The sequence below is a fragment of the Magallana gigas genome, chromosome 5 (genome assembly GCF_963853765.1).
Source record: "Magallana gigas chromosome 5, xbMagGiga1.1, whole genome shotgun sequence".
Lineage (NCBI taxonomy): Eukaryota > Metazoa > Mollusca > Bivalvia > Ostreida > Ostreidae > Magallana > Magallana gigas.
This window is the reverse complement of record NC_088857.1, coordinates 8,281,949-8,303,067: the sequence shown is the minus strand read 5'-3', so window position 1 is coordinate 8,303,067 and position 21,119 is coordinate 8,281,949. Positions and strand designations below refer to the sequence as shown.

General features: G+C 33.7%; 1 protein-coding gene across 1 annotated transcript in view; it reads right to left on the bottom strand.

The window, feature by feature from the left end:
• LOC105319122 (ephrin-B2) overlaps window positions 1–20,833 on the bottom strand; it is a 60,918-nt gene extending 40,085 nt beyond the window's left edge. Inside the window, exon 1 of the mRNA XM_011416525.4 lies at window positions 20,542–20,833. Coding sequence (XP_011414827.3) covers window positions 20,542–20,684 — 143 coding nt within the window. The 5' untranslated portion in view covers window positions 20,685–20,833. The remainder of the gene's footprint in view (window positions 1–20,541) is intronic.
• Between the last annotated feature and the right edge of the window lie 286 nt (window positions 20,834–21,119).

Here is a 21,119-nt window from a genome sequence, read left to right as displayed (position 1 = left end):
TAAAATTGTGCTTTAAAAAAAACAACAAATACTTTTTTTTTTGGTAATATGAAGAATGAATTCAATAAGAGTTAGCTCCCTTTTAACACAGCACTGCAGGTAGAAATACACCATTGTCATTGTTGTATTCACTCCTTGACAAATACAACTATTTGATTGTGTGAAATGTCATTTAATAAAAATTGAATATATATCTAAGAGTTTTATTTCCTCTCATCCATCTATCATCCAGACAGATCTAGGAGAGAGCTATAATTATCTGCAGAGCCTCAAATCTACCTCGCTTTGTTCTGACCAGACAATGAAAACTTGATGTGACATTTTCTGGTGTCTAAGTCATTCTTATGTTTTCTTCTATATAAATCGATTGTCATCCTGTCAGCGCACTAGATTGACATAGCGATTGCCGCTGGATAGTCACCCCTTACAAGTGTACCAGCTTTAAAAAGGTATCATATGTCTAAAATTTCAATTTTAAATATAAAAAAGAGGTGTTAAAATGTGTTTTGAAAGACAGGAGCCTATTAGCATAATATCCATTTCAAAAACCCTTGAAAAATTCATGAATAATTATGTAAATAGTACATTCATAACAATAATAGTTTAACATCATTAGCAATAATATTCCCATTAATTATAAGACCAATGTTAGGTGATGTCAAATTCGCCATTCTTACTAAACGTTTACAAAACATCGACAAAATTCATCAGTAGTCATCGGCACTCTCCTAATGCACCTCAATGAAAACCACGATAAGGTCGCGGATAAAAGCAAGAAAGGCAAGATGTAAAGTTGAAAAGGGTTGGTTGGTGGTTTCTGACCTCATGTCACACCATGGTTGAAAATAAACTGCATGGGGCAACAATTAATTTACACAAACTATGTGGTAAAAAAGCTTTTCCTTTTTAATGTTTTTTTTATACATGTAGTTATCAAACGATGCATGTTCAAAACCTTTAGTGTGAAATAAGGATTAATTTGATTTTTTTTTTTTCATTTAAGTAAGATGTATTTTTGGAAATGAAGAACCCATGTCAATTACTTGGGGAAAATAAAATTTAATTCCACGGTATGTTTTGATTAAAACCAGATACAGGTTATAAGTGGATTAACAAAAATAAAGAGGAAAAATTCAAATTCACAATGAACAAAATACAGCACCTGAAAAACAGATTTATCCTGGGATCACTCTTTGTAAAGGTTTCAATTACTGGTCAATTTTTTCACCACAGGGAGTTGGTTTTCTTCCAATTAAAAAAATTATCGGAAATAAATATCACAATGAAATATTTAATAGAGAAGATCTTAGTTGAAATGAACTTGAGAAATGGGAGATTTTAAGCTGTGAAATTTAATTTCATTTTCTAAATACAGGTGAACTACATTAACATATATATACATATGCATATTTGAAAAAGGAACTCCAATATTCTATTTAATTTGTGTGTGTGTGTATATGTGATTCTTGTACATTAAAATTAATAAAAAGTTCCAGCTGTTATCAGCAAAACCAACACTTTCATGGAAAATATATTTATTGATTGAAATTTGTATATTTCAAAGTCTTATATTTGTTTTTATTTTGACCAATCAATAACAAGAACAGATAACATGGCTGTCCTGATATGACCTTTCCACCCACTGGCACCATTTTTAAGAGAAAAGGGCCAACACTAAAGCCAAAACAAAAACAAATTTCAATACAGCTCTTAAGAAAATCCCAGCTGCTAAAAGAATTTTTAACGCAACAAATGTTACAAGGATATTACAAACAACGTTATTTCTTTTTTATCTCCAATATAATAAAACTTGACTTCCATGGTAGAAAATTTTTCATTACTGAAATTATCGAAACAATCATCAATTATTCATTGAGCTAATAGCCAGGATGTACCGAGGACAATGATAACTTGTGTCAATGAACGCGGCATATCGCAGAATCACTCTGACAGAATCACTCCGACGCATCTTCTCAGCCACCGGAGGGACTGGTACCACGTGCTTGTCATTATATACCCAGACACATACTGCAGCCAAAAGTACACAGACTATTCATTTTAAGAAATCAATATACTGATTTTGTGCAGTATTCCACTTTTTTGTATAACATGGGAGTTATCTGACCTTATTTTGCATACATTATGAAACACAGCTCATTATAAATGCGAGCAATAATCAAATTTTGCCACCACCACCCCCCCACCCCCCTCAATTTATCAGGTGGGGTGCAGGGATCAGTAAAACTCATTACAATCAGACGCTGGCGTGAGCACTCATTGTCAAACAGGATGTGCCTGTAATTTCGGAGTGAAGGGGTTCCGTGTAGTTCTTTCTGACTAATTGGTGTGAATTTCTGATACACAGGGGTCTTTCTGACTTCTGACACGATGCTCAATGCTGCGTATACATACTCCTGTTGGATGCGTTTGATTGATGCAAGACACAAGATGCATCCTGCATGTTCAAAAGAGAAAGCATATTTACTCAAGTGGAGCTTTTCCGGGTTTTTCTCGTATTACATCTTGGGTTTTTGTGTGTGCGCAAATGTTTATATTAAACTAAAACAAAAACTAAAGATATCAAAATATTCAGTCATTGGTTTAAGAAAAATATTTCTAAAAGTAAATATGAATTCAAGGTTTAAAGTTAAATCAAAATCTCCATATTACACACAGTGCTACAATCAATGGAAAATCATTAATGTATTCAGATTCACAAGGTAATGATATAGTTTAGAATGGAAAAAAGATTTTTTATCATCCAAAAACAACACTGATGGAACAAAATTGCCGCCAGTTGGCCAATTTAATGTTAATTCAGTGATTTTAGTAATATTTCAAGGGTTTTCATGTAAGAAGCAACAGTTAATCGAGTCTTGTTTATCACGAATTACACGTTCTGTGCATTAAATTGTGAATTCATTTTCTGTTCACAGTGTTTACAGGGGAGAATTCCGAGTTTTCGGGACCTCCCGGCGATTACGACAACTTTTTGGATGACATTTTTGAGGGACTGCTCTGGATCTGGGCAACACAGAGACTTTCACTTGTTTAATTCCAAGCTCCATGTCTGTCGGCTCCTATTTAATCCGCCATTCTCACTTTTTCACTCTCCCCTGACAGGGAAGTCTTATGCTTGTTCCTTAAGAACTTCATTTTAAAGATATAAGCTGAGGTCTTCCTTTGTCACCATTTTCATATGGTATTGAATATCGATAAAAACTTCAATTTAACAATGGAACTTTCTGTAAACTGCAAATAGGTATGCTTCTGAAGTGTTAAGTACTGACATTCTGATTATTTCTTTCTTTTCTTTTCATTTTATTTAATTTTTTTTTTACAGAAAATGCAATAAATCTACATTAAAATTTATATATTTGAAGTTAATGTTCAAAGCATTTCAATTCAATTTTTTTCTGTAAAAAAAAAAATTTCTCAATATCACTTACAGAAGTTGGAGTAAACATTTCAAATTTTTTTAAATGTTTTTTTAGGTGAAATTTCACTACAAAATAACAATAAAATCTTATTAAAACTGTTTAAGTTGAAACTCAAACTCGCCACATTTTTTTCATGTCGGCCATTAAGTGTCAATCATTGGCTTCGCCCAATTCAATATCACCTCATAAATTAGAAATCCCTTGAAACGTGAAATATGCATATACTGTATACGCTTTACTTTGTACAAGGATCAATCTACAGAAAGCACACAGTTCAAAGAGAGAGAGAGAGAAAAATCATTTTATCACCATTGTTTACATAGAACCTCATTTTCAAATGTAAACAACTTTTTTTGAATCTACACCTGAGGAATTTTAACAAGAAATTGCTTCTTATTATTAGACATTGCATAATGAACTGAAATGTGATCAACTGTGAGCAGACTGCCATTGCAAGGAAACCGTCCCACAAAGAATAAATTCACATGGTTAGAAAAATAACATGCCTTTTAATCTTGATGAAAAAAACCCTTAAACAATAGAAAACATGAACTTCAAATAGAGGGAGCAAGAGTAGGCCTGATAGACATCTATTCTTTTTTTCACCTAATATGGAAGGTTTCTCATTTCTCACATAAAAGTCCAAAGCAATAACAGAAAAAGGAAACATCTTGGAATTGAACTGACAGGGTAATTTCACTGTGTAAACAAGGCTTGTCAACACGGGTTTAACATTTTTGAATATTAAGAGAAAGAGAAAGCTGCATTCTTAGGGAAATTATATAACTCTCTCTCTCTCTCTCTCTCTCTCTCTCTCTCTCTCTCTCTTTTAATAAAATGGTTTGAACTAAACATTACCAAAATAATATTGTTAAAAGAACAAGTTGTGCATATTTTCTTTATCTAAAATATCTGGGTATGAAATTAAATACCTCAGAAATCATCAAAATAAAAAATTCCATTTAAATTTGAAACAATCAAACAGTGATAATTTAAATTGAATTAAAGAGGCAATCTTCCCTGTGGAACTTAGTATCTAACTCAAACAAAGGCAGTCATGGATATTTTTAAATTGATTTCCAGCACTGTTAAAGACTTATCATTGAGGACAGACAGTAATTGGTCTGATAAAATTCCTAGCATTGTCTCATTCTAATGTGAATGCCTGCATGATATGATACCTAATAAGCAAGCGGTAATGATTAAATCCTAAAAAAAAAGAGACGCCAAAAATGTTGATGTGGTTTTAGATAATGGACCATGCAAACATATGCAAGAGTATTGCTCAAATAAACGGTCAACTTCAAAAACAAGTCTGTAAAAAATATATTCAAAACTCAGTGTTGACACTTCAGAATTCTCATTATCATTGTCAAAAGTTAGGGAAACATATTCAATGCAACTATTCATAAAAGGTATCTCTTTTACAGAAAAAACACCCAGATTTTTAAAGTTACTTGATAATTAAAAACACAAAAAATGGCAGTAGTTGTTCACCTTATGAAGCAGTTCATTGCCTTCTTTTTCATAATACAAATGATTTGTAAATATTTATTCTGTGTATGCATAAGAGTTGAAGAAGAAAGAGTAAAAGAGCGAAAAAATGGAAAAACAAACAATGGGTCGTCCATGTTTCAGTCACAGAATGACACATCAATGAGGTTCTATCACCCTTCTGAACACGCCTTTTCAGCCACTTCAGCTCCCCTTCACGAAGCTCTCAAGATATTTCTTTAGGTCAACAACAAATAAATGAGGTAAACTGAATACTCCGATGAGAAATCCGATCTTATTGATTTATTTTTGCAATAAAACAATTTGTGCACCATAAAAGTGATTAGTGCAGACAACAGTGTATTTGCTTGGCACATAAGGGGCCTCTTTGTCACCACGTACCTCCCGAAATCGGCAGACCCGTCTCAGATTTATAACGTTACCTCCCTTCTTCACTGAAGTACTGGGAACATAATTTCGGGGATAAAAATCTTTAGGTAAACATGCTTAAAATCCATGTTCTATCTCCTGCATATATAATTAAATAGGCTCTCTAACTTTCTCCTAATATATCAGTTGAGAAGTGATATATGTTTTGTTGACACAAACTGAAGTTGGATATAAAACTAAATAACAAGTTTTCTTAACACTTCAATAGAATAAGGTGTAACTCTTTGAAAAATTCTCAAAACATTATGCAACACTTTAGAATGTAACAAGGTATCGAAAACTAGACGTGCACAGAATAATGACCATAGATATCCCACCACAAACATCCCACCGAAATAAGAGATTTATTACTTGGTACATATCACCAAAAACACAATACATGTTTTATCATGGATATAGAAATGAAGTGTGGGTTAGCTGTATGGATAGGAATGCCTGAATCAGACATCCACTGGTGATACATTCATATCCCCCCCCAATTCCTGTCCCTCCTCCCCCCCTGCTTAACGTCCAAAATGTTGTCTACTGTCAAAGCGTGGTGTCTGAACCATGTCACTGCATTACTGAATTACACTTTATTTATCAAATCATCCGCATTCCTCCCCTTAAAAAAATATGACAAAATGATTGCATAATTGCTCATGGACTGATTTTCTTTCTTCAACAATATAAAAAATGTTTGTCTCTGAACTGTGGATCAAACCGTTACATGTATATATGTAATGTTTCAAGCACTGCCAAGACAGGAAGTTTTCAAAGTTAAATCTGAATTGGCAGCTCTTGAACTTGTAGATTTCACAGCCAATTATATCAACAGCTTCCTTTAGCATCAGATCAAACAATTAGATAGAAGTTCGATGGATGGGCAATGCATTTCACCACTTTTAAAAAATTTAATCTAGTAAACCTTGGTACCTCTGATAGAATAAACAACAACCAACCAAGGAATCTAGATACTTTAAATTTCAATTTTCTACAAACTTTAACACTGACCCAAGTTGAAAGGTAATTCATAAATTTTCTGATATTTCAATCTTCATCAATTTTGCCTGCTGCGATTATCCCGGGAGGTGTTCTTAAGGGAGATAACCTGTGTCAACACTTTTCACCCAATAGAGAGTGACTTTAGTTGTTATCAATGGAATCTAGTTGGTAGGTTAGATAAATGTGACTTCAGTGCCCAGTTGAAGTTTGATTATCCGGTTTTAAATAACCAGATCAGAGGATCTGTTTTTTAACCAATCCATGATTAAGGGGTGATAACCCTTTGAGTTTTTCTTGTGATAAGAACTTTACAATCAATAAGCGCTTAATCCTGTGCGTTTCAGAAGCAGTCAGTTTCTCTAATAACTCATCACTCATAATCTTGAAAGATATTTATTTTCTTATTGCTTAATATTCTGGAAATCATCATATTTTTATGTTGAAAATTCGCAATGCTCCCTTGAATCCCCAGAAAAATCTTAGGTTGCGACACTTTCATCAAATGATGAAGAGAAGCGCATAAATCCGGCACTTCCTGCTATTTACTTACATCTTGCAGACATTTAATGGCCACCAACGTAAATGGCTATCACTCGCTGCAAATGGAGTATGTGTGTGGTTTGTCTGGGGACAAACACAAGTGGTCTGTCTGTGACTTCGGTGTAGCCAGACAGTTTGGTGGGGGACAGGCAGTTCTGTCAATAAAGGACTGATAAGACTTAATCCACTCTACAGCGGTGCCCAAGTTCAAAACCTCAGTATTTTAAATCCGAGAACAAGGTAAAAATTCTCCCCTTAAAACAGCAAGGATATGTCACAACACCCTGATAAAGCCGTGGAGCTCTTCAAACAGTAAAAAGTAACTTGTCAATTCCAGCCGATAAGACTGAAGGATGTTTTCAAGGGAGGTAAACCTTCCAAAAAACCTTCAAATGTATGCATCAAATTTATCTGATCAAAGATTAATGAAGTTATCAACAATAAATCACTACCCCTTATATTTAATACAATGTTATTTAACGGTTGGAAATTATTATAAGCACTTTAACACACAAGCAAGGTCCTTCAAATAACTGGCTATCAATCTTATCAAATATAGTATAATAGTTTCGTAGCACGGTTTTGTGTTTGGTGGCATTATGAGCGGTTGGTTGTAATATTGGTATATCTACAGTAGTTGCCCTTAGGGTTCGTTCTGATTGATCCCAGGAAGTGCGTGCTATATATCTCAGCATCTCAAGGATATAATTACGCAGCCCAAAGAAACGAAATCTCGGTCAACGTCATCTACTTTATTAGCACTGTCAGACTTGGGTATCCATCATTCAATAAGTATATCCCATCCAGAACAATACCAGGAGCACTAATTCTTCTTAATAATTGTACAAATCAGTACCCTACCCAGTCTTTGTGAGGGCAATTTAATTTTTTATTTTGTTTTCAATGTATTCGTACCTCAAACAAAAGGAAAAGGGTGGGGGAGGGGTATCTTTGTTATTTCAATAGTATATGTTATATTTGATTCAGGATATGTGTTCCTCAGACCACCTGGGAGAGAAAAAGAAAACTTGCTGTCAATGCGCGAAATAAAAAAAGAATACTTGAAGATATAAAAAGATGATTTGACGTCGGGCCCTCCAATCTGGTCATCGTCTCCTTCAGCGACGGTTAGATTCGCTTCGGGGTATCATACCCCTTCACCTCTGTGTGACATATAATGAGTTGAATTAACTCTAAAATTGGGCAGTCTCACAATAGCTTACAATAAATCTGACACCCCTTTTAAACACAGCGCGCTATAATTTCACCACGAATTAGTAACCCTGAAAGAGGCATAGAGCAGTGAGATTTCTTTTCCGGTCTTTTTAACACAAGAGTGCTCTTTATGGTAAATTAATATGGTCAAACATTAGCAAAAAACTTCAACTCGGTTAACATTTTTAAGTCATATATTTTCCATGCATTCTCAAGATATGTCCACTCATTCAAAGGAAACAACAAAATCATCTATAAATTGGAAACAGAGATTTTTGATTAGCAATGATATACTCTTCAGAAGTCATCAGTGTCATCAATTTCATATCTACGATATTCCAAAAAAATAAAAACAGCAGTGCAGAACATCCCCATTTCATCAGATACGATGTCTTGTTGTGCTCAAGCACGCCTCACATTGCTAAGTAGAAGGCTCTCTTTTTGTTTTAATGGCATATTGCTTGTTGACACGATCATCAAAATTTATGTTTGGCAATAAATGACTCATAAAAGACGGAACAACATTCTTTTTTGTATAAGATTTGTCTGCGACTATTTTGGGGTTCTATCACAAATCATTTCAATGGAGATTGTTCGATTGATTTGGTACAAACACTGGTAAAAGACTTGTTAAGATTGTACGATGCTTATTGCATAATGTATAGCAAGCCATTACTTAATTGTTTACAGGGAAATCCCAGGTAACCAAAGACGAACACCTCAACACATCACTGTTGTCTAATATCTCTCTCTCTCTCCCCAACTCTTCTTTCTCTCTCCTCTCTCTCCCACTCTTCTCTCTCTCTCTCTCTCTCTCTCTCTCTCTCTCTCTCTCTCTCTCTCTCTGGTGTAAAAAGCCAAGAGTGCACTATATATATAACCAGCTATCAATAAAGTCTGGGCAATAAGGCAACTACAAATGATTTACATTCTAACCTCTTTTGTAAGAAATATTTCAGAGAGCTTTTAACAACTTTAGATATATACTGAATATTGATTTATCTCACTTTTACACCGATGCAACAACAAAATTTATACGAAGAATTTAGATATTCTCCAATTCAAAAAGATGAAATTCTAGATTACTGTTTTAAACATCTTTCAAATCACCTTCTGCAGAGTCTGATGTACCAGTAGGTATATTGGACCACTCCCTACCGGCCACTGAATGGTACCTAGCAAGTTATGACTACCATGGTCTATCTTACTAAATCTTGTAGATCAGCAAACATTAACTGACATTTACAGTATCTCTTCATCACATTCCATGTGAATTTATCTTCATACTGATTAGGTATTGTCATTTTTAAGCTGAACAGTGTTGTGTTTTTTTTGTGGATTACTGCATCATCTGTAATGAGGAACTCTCCTTACTGTGGAGTTAAGAAACGGTATTTGCTTCATCTTGAAATCATATTTAAACTGCCTTGACATTTTATGAAGGATGGAGATTAAAATCAAGACATATTGTGTCTGTTTTCTAATTAATATCTTGATCCCACTTGACTTCTGAAATGTCTGCGGCTTGTTGGTCGAGAGGAGATTGCAGACAGTTGCTCATTAAATCAAACTTCTACTTAAGTGACCAATTTTACAAAGTCTATCAGGTTGTTATGCTGCTAATTCCCCCAGATGTAAATATAAATATCCCCTTACTACAAAATAACATGCAATTAAAATATTCTCAGCCTGTCATCACCAATTTTTTAGTTGATTAATTTCATGGTTCACAACAAGTGCGGCGAGTTCTTAAGGACCCCAAACCCAATATTTACACCGCAACGGACCAAAAACGCAGTGTTCATAATACCTACTGCAATTCCCCTGTCTTTATGCTATACTTGGGACCTGAAATTGATCATACTAAGTGCTTATAGAATAATTATGTCTACATGCACAAAATAGAAAAATATCCTGTTTCTATGGAGACTACAGAAAAAATGATTCATAATCTGGTTTGATGTTTCTATGACATGCGACTTGAGTCTAGTTGGACCATTTATTGTTGGTTTCATTGTCTACATTCTTATTCTAGAAATAATTCCTATACCATAAGTACAGTAAGTTCCATATAATTGCACTCGGGAAGAAACGGTAGTCTTTAATAAGGAAATGGTAACCGTCTTAAGTGTAATACTCTTCATTTGTTCTATTTTAGCTAGTACTTTGCATTGTTAAAGCACTGAAGTGATCAAAGGTTTTGAAATCTGATCATAACTATTACATTTTAACAATCCAATGCAATACTGCTGCTCTGAAACTGTGCACGAACTCCTCAACATGACCCAGTAACCCAGTGCAACCGTTGTCTTTGAATCATTTCCGTTTGGCACAGAGGAAACCTTCCCATTTCCATGTCATGAAATAGCCCTCTTTTCAGAGAGAGAGAGAGAAAAAAGAGAGAGAGAGTTCAATACCACTTCCCTTGTTTGAATATTTGAACTTCACAACCGAGTTCTACTTATCTTTTAAAAATTTGGAGCAATATTAAGTGCAAAACATCATAGAAGTTTTCATCTTTTTCGAAGTCTATAAAGAATTCAGATAAAGTACCTTAATGACCAACCATAAGTCCTATAGTAAGAACTTATTTTCATTCAATTCTTGAATCATTTTCCTCTTCAACAATTCAGCAAAGCAAATACAATGTAAATGTATCTGATACACCTGAATTAAAATTCTTTACACCTATCAGATATATTCCATTCAAAATTCCTAAGTACTATTCAAAGCAGTTTTCAAAGGTTAACAAAATAAATCAAGTTGTTTTCCCTTGATTTCCTGCATTTTCCCGGTTCCTAATGATGATGGGGATAATCTGACCCCGCGACAGCTGACCGGTCCCCCCTTAACTGTCCCCACAACAATACACATCACAGGACCACAATACGCATCAACCCCCACCTCTGTAATTATTCAACGAATAAATTCTGGTCCAGCAATAGGGGTAGATGGTGTTTCGATGGTCACTTCATTAGGAATTCTATAGGTTTAATTTTATGGAGGTTATACCTGGGCGGATTTTAACCCAACATATGGCCAGTCAAAACACCTCTCATGATATTTCACGAGTTAAACAGATTTTCAATAAAATTCAGTTCTTCAAAGTTTCAGAACTAAATGAAATAAAAAATCTTTAAATCAAAAGACATTAATACCAGTTTTCTAGTACTCTTCAGATAAAAGAACTTCATCATATTTAACATGCATGTATTTCATTTTTAAATTAAACAATTTCAAATCCAATTCATTTATCATTTTTAAACATCTATTGATATGGATCCTGCACCCAAATTGAGCATTTCTAATGTCGGTACACAATACCAATTTAGTAATGCTTATATATTGTTCATAGACCAATTTTGAGCAGATATTAAGGGTGGGTTAATAGGATTAAATACAAATATAAAATGCATTTAGAAATACAAGCTAAGCCATCAACATTTCTTAAAGAGTAATTAAAGTGTATACTTTCCATTTCCATATGACAAAGACATTAATGCTGTTATATAGCATTACAACTTTCCCACGCATAAGACACCATTCACTGATTTTAACAAGGGAGACAACTAGCTTTAGATGACTGTCTCCCTTTGAAGGGATTTATGAACTCATTGTTTACTACTGGAATCAAACCACAAAATTAATGGATTATATTCTTAAACTAAATACAACAAGAATGAGAGAACAAGTTTTGACTCAATGAATTAGTTATTTTAAATACTTTGCACAACATTATAGCCACAGGTTTATTTTGCATGTCATTCCAAACGAATCATGATGTAACGCACCTTCTTGATTTAAACTATTAAGATTGCACACATACATATTGTTTCTTAAAATGAAAAGAGTTTGAGTAAAGATCTTTATTCGAATTTGAGACTCGTAATGTACCAATTGTAGCTAACATGTCAAAATTAACTCTAAAGCCATCTTTGTCACCCAATAAAAAACACAGCACCCACAACTCACACACAGAGAAATAGGCTTAACTTATTCAACAGCAATAAAGCGGACAACTATTTCTTAATCTTCTCTACTTCATGATCGGACACCACCTCGATACACCACAACTGCACGCACTCAACAACCCTGCACAATCAAAACTTGTAAAAATGGCAGCTAGCTGAGACTTTAATTCTTCTTTTAAGGACAGCAAACTGTCTAAATAGATGTCGCACAGTTGGAGGTGTCTTAACTGTTATATCAGGTAGCTGGCCATCACAGAAATTCACAAACCAATTATTTTTCCTCTCTCTTCATCCCTGCTGGAAGCCTACCCAATATTTAACCCATAAGCCACTCAATACAATCATGGACTTGGCTTTCTCCTTTCATTATACATTTTTCTTTCATTTTATAAGTAATCAAATCAAAGATCAAAGTTGAAAAGCATTTTGCTTTTTTCCTTATCATGACATACCAGGTATACTGCATAGCTCTGATTCTTATGCAACATTACAAGTGCAAGTAAAGAAAGTTTGATTTTTATGCTTGTATGACCAAATTTTGGACAGAGTTTACAAAATCCCCTGAAAATAAAAATTTGTGTTAGACACATTTGTATACAGATGAATGAATTTATGTCATCTGACAGAACAATTGTTAGCCTAATGTTTAACATTTTAGAAGATGTCCTCAAAAACTCTTTTCAACCCAACAAACCATGACTCCATATCCGTATCTTCACGCTTTTAAAACATGAAAATATTTTGAGCGGAAAATCTAGCTTTAAATATAAATTGATTTGTTCTTTGAAAACTGACTAAACTTTGGCACTGCTTTTAATTCACAACACCTCGCATGCAGTTTATATTTTGTCAAATTTCGCTTATCTCTGGATTTGATCGGGGACCCGTTGTCTCTGTAATAAAGGACTCGCGTCTTGGTGTTAGGAGATAGGAACTGGTTGATATCTGTCTACCAGAGGCCATTGTTCTTACATATATCTCATCTTACAAACTACCTCCAGCTCTCCCTGTCTCCAAACACCGAATAAAGCATCCACCCGACTCCACGCATACAAAAGTTTGATGCCAAAGTGGGAGCATCTCGGATTACAATGTGTTAAAAATCATATCATTTATTCCCTCGTAACAAACAACACCCCTTCACACCACTGCAACCGAATATTACATCAAGTTCTCTTTAAGAGGTTGGTAAAATATTGCCATCATTACCGATGGGATACTCTATGAATAAGCGATCTTATCAGAGGGGGTTGTTTTCTTATTTTAATGAACTGGATGGTCTATATTTGTCCAAACTTTGCGGCATGTCATCTTTGTTTAGTTAAGAGACACCTCAGAGTAGGATACACCACAAAGACACAGGAAGATACACTGAAGCTTTGTTTTTTGTCTTTAAACATTCCCCACTGGAGGTTTAATTCTTAACCAACATTTTATTGTTAGAAATCAGCAGTTATCTCCAAAAGATCAAAAGATTGAACTTGAGATTTTTCATGCACAGGGCTTTGCCCACTGAGAACATTTCATTTTAAATTCATATTGATATTTGTCTTAGGAAGAGAAAAAGACTTCACAAAACGTTACAAAAATAAAACCAAGAAGAATAGAAGTCGCGACATGATTTTTTATGACTGCTAAAAACACATATTATGCAGTACTTGAATTGAAAATGCATGACGTGTACTTTTGAGACAGTTTTTGGTGCTAAAAATCTTCTTTAAATTACTGGTGTCGCAGCAAATTCTCAATACATCACGACAGTAGTGCAGTAAATCAGCGGTGATGATTCAATAAGGAGTAATATAGCACCATGTATATAATTTCTGGCTCTTTCTTTACAAAGGGAATCGGGTCTAGGGTGTGAGTTGCTGAGTGCATGGTTTTTCACCATGATCTAATTACATTTCCATTGAACAGAACCCGCCAAGCCCCCTCGCATCAATGATAATATGTATCTCTAGTGCAACAACTTGCCCCTCAAATCAATGGTCAAATAAATAAATGATGTTCTAGGTATGCTCCCCTTCTATGAGATGTCACTTTTCTGAATTAGCTCAGGATAATGCAAGCAGGACACCTAGCAGTTAGAGGCGGGGGTCATCTAAGTTCAGCCCAGTTCTGGTTGGTTGCTGTAATTTGTTCATTAGCTGCAGGATCACATTTGGAGGATCAAGCATTCAGTGCGACTGACTAGAATTGTAAAAATGCTTTAGAAAATGTTTTTCGATCTGTCTCAGTGCTAACGTTAGTGTCTACTAAAGACCACACTTGACAGGCAGGAAGTGTAGCCCTGATATTTCAATCAAAATATTCAGTATATTCAATTAAGTAAGGTATCGTACACCATAAACAAACAAAAATACTTCCATTTCATTACCTGGGGCATGCAAAGTTACCTTTTAAATGGTGATGCTTCAAGAGAATTCTTTTCATGTCTGACTTGAAGATAAATTTCAGTTAACCCACAATTTTTTAAGAAATGTTTAAATAATATTGACGTAATTTCACTTATATACTGCATTTCTACCTGTGTAAAAGGTATTTTAACAAGATGTATTAACAGATAAATATTGTGGTAATGCCATTTTAAAAAGGAGTGATGTAATTTACTGTTTTTAATATCTTCGGATCGAACTCCCGAGCCTTCTTTATCTTGGCCTCTTCAGGTGGAATTGACTGTTTGCTTGCCCCTCAAATTGACATGTGCAACATCTTAACATGGCTCTGCCAACTGCACTTAATTTGAATTTATCAGGTTTTGGGTGTATTGACAATTGCCTATCATTTATCAAGACATAATTGATTCATTTTTTTTTAGTTTACCACAAACTGAAAAAGTCAGGGAGAAATCCTTCAGAAAGTATGGCGGGAGTTTGATCTTCGCCACATGAACGATATCAGAATTATACTTGTCAACTTGACAACCATGTCAACTCTCAGTTGCCATCGCTCTTGATTTGCAAATTAAAACATATCAAATCCTTAAATATTTACATTAAAATACTTGCTTTTCATTTACAGATTATGCAAGACTTAGGTTTTTTTTATGATCGGTGATCAAAGGATTGAAATTGGTTAAAAAAAATTAAACTAAAAAATACCTAAAGATACCACTAACAACCTGACTTATTATTTATAATTTTTGGGGGTTATTTTTTCATTAATTAATTAACAATTAAAGATTATGCTAATGATAACTCTGATGTTAATTCTTCGTACATATCCAATATTATACTTTTGTAATAGATTTACAAAAATATATTCCTTAATGATTTGGTTTGTTGTTGAATTCTTAAATCATTAAAACATTATAAGCCTAGGTATTTGTGTTTTGACGTAGTACTAGCGCACATAGACATTTGCATGATAATCATTTGATAGTTTTCTATGGAAAAAAGAAACATTGTGAAAAACAAAATACACTCCTTTTTATGAATAGAATATGTTAATTCATTGGAATTAAATTGAATACATGGTGAATTATTGAAGCTTTCTACAACATGGATGATAAAGCATCCAAAAGCTGTACTAATCTCAGAATACATTGCATGAACATCATTATGTAGTCCAGTTTATACCATATACAAAAGATAATTATGTCAGCACAAACCATTATAGTCTAAAATATTACAAATAACTTTTTGAATGCAAAATTTCATATTTTCAACTTTTTTTTATCTCTATAGGAAAAAATTCCCATCAATTCAAGATTTTTTTTCTCACTAATTTTATTTTATGAATTTTTTTTATTAATTTAATTACAGAAATATCCTCAAACTGTCAAATTTGAAACCTGTTTCTAGAATCAATATTTTGACTGTAAGTTTCATAATGATGACAGAAAATCCATATCGTACATATAATAAACCTCGGTCCCTTGTATGGATGATGGAATTACCAAACGCGTATTACAATCGCTCTCCGGCGCTCAGAAATTAATGGAAACCTGATGGAACATTATTCCTACTTTTTATGTGAGGAAAGGATTAAGTGAAACATTAATTTGAGGTCAATTCCTTTTCTTCCTAAAATTGGTGAAAATATCTCCTAAAATTATGGGAAATTATTGAGAAAAATATGGATAAAGGACTTCATAAATCATTCATAAAGATAAGCCCTCCAAAAGTGCTTTTGGTGAACCTTCCAGTTCTGAGATTCAAACTCACTAGTTCTTATAGTTTGATAGAAACATGCCGCAAATTAAACATTCAAAGAATTTGAAAACTGACTGGCAGTGTTATAAAATAAAATAAGGAAGACTATGTTTAAAAATCACTTCAAAAAAGAACTATATATTAGGAATTTTAAGATTACAAATTTATATTTGAATTTCAATGTTTTATCTATTGATGTCCTTATGAGCAAGGAATTAACTGCTTGTAATTATAATTGTAAAGGTTTAAGATAAATAATCAAGGAAATGCAAATCTATACAATTTAAGAATTTCAAAGGTTTCAACATTTTGATGTATTGAAATTGTACATCTTTTGTTCTCAATGAAAAACAGTTGAAGAAGATGTGTTTATAAAACAATAGAATCCTTATAAACGATAAAGCAATTAGCAAAATGTGCGGAAATTCAGAAATTGTGGTACTCTAGTTCTTCAGACAATGAGCCTGACCTGGTGTGTATGAGACAGATACAGATTTATTACCCTTGTTACTCAGGTGATGATCATCAGGCTCGAAGGAAACTAACCGATAACCATGGCAACACAGAAAGGTACATGACACAAAATTGTCAGGGCTCGGCAGATCAGGATTGTGGACATTTTGTGAGAGAAAGGCGACTAATAACTTCCTCCTGCTTCATGCATTAAGAATCATGCACAATAAATAGCAGAGGTCTTTAATACCTGTAACCTGGCCGGAGGCATTCACAGACATGCTATATTCTGACTGCAGATTAACTTTCCGTCAGTGGGTTTAGCACCCAGCATCTCAAAAGTCAGGAAATTAGAATGTTTTAGGAGTGTTTAGCTCGGCATTGATGTATAAAACGCTCAGAAATAACAATATGCGAGGTCTAATGTGGTTTTTCTTTCAACATTATTAATTAATACAAAATAACAATATTTCAATGTAGTAAAAATAAATTGATATGAGTAAATGAATTCTTTTGTTTACTTATGAATTTAGCTGTCACTAAGATTAATTTTCTACATTCCTGAATCTTTCATTTGAATCTGACCACCAGAAGCTGATAATAATTTTGGATGACTCGAAGTTATTGTTACATTCACCTACTGGCAACATTCAATCAATCTCTCTCTCTCTCTCCCCTCTCTCTCTCTCTCTCTCTTCTCTCTCTCTCTCTCTGGGTTACCAAAATTTATGAATCATAATAAATTGGGAGTGGGGAAATTAAAATGTTGATTCAGAAAACAATTTATATTCGTTCATAAAATCATATTTGAATTTCTGTTTCACACAATGAAAAAGGACAGACAACAATAAACCAAAGACTTAACCCCACAGAAAGATCCTGTCCACTTTACAGAAATTTTTGTTTTGTTTTGGTTGCAGATAAGGTGGTTTGATCCGCGGTGGATATGTATTTATTCCACCTATCTAACACCTCTATCCCTAACGTACAGGTGAGCTGTTAAATTTGTTTAAATTACAAACAGGTGTAAAACTTTCCCCACTAAATATTATGTTTAGGAATCAAGCTGAAAAGTTTAAATTTATGGACCTGATTAGCATTCTTGGCTTACACGAAAGAGCAAAATTATTTGGTTAAGTAGTTTTGTATGTATATCAATAAACTTTAATTCCATCCAAGTCCATTTTAATTGACTAAGCCCTCTATTGTCAATACAAAAACCACGGTGTATATATGAATATCTAAAAAGGTATATTATCAAATTTGATTACAAATAAACTTTGGTTCAATCCTCAACTGAACAGAACAAAAAGAAAGCTATTGTTGAATGAGACAAAAAAGTGAGGGTATACAATTACACATACTTATAAGTACACAAAAAACCTAGAAATAAAGTTTCATAATTCTTCAGGTAAACTCAAATCTACGTAAAGGTAATTTATTTTAGCATTTTTGATTCTCAGAATCTGTGCTAAAATTAAACTTCTGAAATAAAATGTCACATACTTTTCCAAACAATTTTTCATAATGATAAATTTTAAATTAAGCGGATAAAATGAATTTAGGATGTTTATTGTTAGGATTAATGAATTACGCATCTGCACTTGGGGCCTAATCATTCCATGAAAATGTAGCATTTCTCTCTGCGAGGAACTCTCCACCCCTCATCTTGTGTTTACACAGGCGATTTAAACACAAATATCGGGGTAATCGCCTTTTAAAATTCCCCCAATTCTCATTGACAAAGGCATGCTCAATTAACCTCTTTAAAAGACTATCTTTTCTGATTCTATTTGCCCTCATCAATAACCTCACAGACATGTTGATTATATTTTAAGAAGAAATAATACTGTCCATGATTTCTCGGAAGTCAACAACCAAAGGTCTTTCGACACCATAAATGTTTTTTTGTGGATTTGACAAGAATTAGCTGTTCAACATCATTGAAATGTTTATGTGTGTGTCAATAAAAGTCAAAAAGAAAACAATACGATGTCATATGTGTGATGGGAAATGTGAAAATCATTATATCATGAAGTTTGACAAAAATGCAGTTATTGTAAATTTCTTGGTTTAATGTGTACAACATAAATTTTCAAATCATAAATTAATGTTGAATATTTGATGTCTTTCTGTTTAATGTCAAAATTTTATTTTGTAACTTAGTGTGAATCCAACAAAGAAAAAAATGTACCATTTAGTAAGTGAAAACGCTTTTCACTCTAATATTTTTTATCAGCAAAATTTGATTCATAAGATTTTATTAAAGGTTTTTAGACAAGTAGAGTTTCTATTTATCTGTTTTTTAATGTCACGTATTACATTCTATATTTGTTAAAATTCACCTGAGGCAAAATTCACAAAAAAGTCTTAAAACTGCGTGTTTGGATCATTCAGAAATCTTATAAATAAAGATCAGTTGAAAATGTGAGTGGCCATGGGGTCAGAGCCCACAAAGCAATGGGGATGACCCTTTCTCCATATAGATAACCCTCCATCAAAAATTAAGAATTAAAATATTCAGCAAATTAATTCATTATCCTGAGAACTAATGAGCCAATGACCTAATAGAAGTCTAAAATGCCTTCAAGGTGTATGCTTCATAATATCTTCAATAAGGCCTGGTGAAACTTCGTAATTGAATTTGGTGGGTTTTATATCTAGAGCATTTGTCACAGATTATTTAGATAACTGCATTGATTTTTATTCTCTTGTTATTTTGTATACACCTAGTCAAATCAAGAAATGCAGAAAAAATGCTGGTGAAGGGTCTGAACGCTTGGTTTAGCGAGGGGAAAGTTGGAGATTATCACGGTCTTGTTCACACCTGGTTATCTAAGACCAGACAAGTTAATTTCCAGTGGATACAGATTAAAACTTGCCAAAAGTTCTTAATCTCTGCAATTCATTTTATCCACAGATAACTTTCCTAAGTTTAAATGATTGAGAGAAATTAGCATAAAATTTGAAATATGACCAATATCAATTTTACTTTCCTCTCCTATAATTCCCAGAGTTTCTCTCTCTTTCTCTCTCTCTCTCTCTCTTTCTCTCTCTCTCTCTCTCTCTCTCTCTCTCTCTCTCTCTCTCTCTCTCCTTAGCAAATGTTTCCAATCTAAACCATCTTTATATTCTCATTTTTTTAATGATCTCAGTTTTACAGGGTACAAAACCTTAAACTGAGTAGGGTCCGCATTTGCTGAGGATTTTATTTCTGTGGGTGTCGCTCCTGGGACAGACTCTTTGGTTTACTGTCAGACTTGTAACAATGGACAAGCTCGTCAGCAACAGCCAGACGGAAAATTTAAATTTCTAGTTCAAATTTCAGTTCTGCATTCAGTCAAATAACCATCTTGAGCAGTATAAGGTACACTTCACAGTATCAAATTATAATCTGTTACATTGTTAAAACTCACAGATCTGCCTGTCACATTGTTTCCAAAATTTAAGGAGGCACTTGTTGATAAGGAAAAATATTTATTCTAAAAAAAACTCTCTATTTTTTTATGCCAACTCACTTTCTAAATAGTAGTACATTTTAATTATAATTTATTAATATTTTAATAATTAGCATTAATTTGAAATTCAAAATTTAAAAAAAAATGGAATCAGTATGCTAAAAATAATTTCTAAAATATGTTGGGAATTATTTTCATAGAAATTCTGGCATCTTGGTGGCATTCTGATTTCGTCATGAAATACCCTAAGGTCCTTAACGGATAATAATATAAAGAAAGGAAAAAAGAACGAAAGTCAAAGGTGTATAATGAATCTGTTCTCCTAGACAATAGTAGGGGGATTAAAGCCTCTGAGGTATTTATAAAAGAATTAAGTACTTACAGTGGATTAGACTGATTCCAGTAGAATACATGGTGTTTAGCACTGGTATACGTTGGGCAAGTTACATCCCATATAATGAATAAAGGTAGCACAGTTAACGGCAGTTTCCACAGCATCTTGAGACGAAACAGAAACAACAACATATGTAGGTAAAAGAAAATGTCCTCTTCTTTCTGACCATGTGGCTGTCTTTATAAGTTTTTATCCGAAACCGGTACAAAAAGGAAAACCAACGTAGCAGTTCATATTGCAAGTCTCTCCCTAACTGTCTATAAGCATTTAACTGAAATCACGTGACTTTTAATCCGACGAATCTTACGAAGGGGGCATTACTCGTAAATCGTACCTGTAGAGACTTTTATTCACTGACAGTTAATCTTTTCATGTGGACTCGCGGGAGTATTGATCACGACTAGTGTTCACTGTATAGAAAAAACAAACCCACAGCAGACTAACTGATCTCTAGACCCCCGTTATAGATAGTCCGTGAAACCTGATCTTAGCAGGATACATACCCAACCTTCCGCATTCTTTGCTCAAGCACTGAAAAATATACGACCGTTAATGTTTTTAATTAA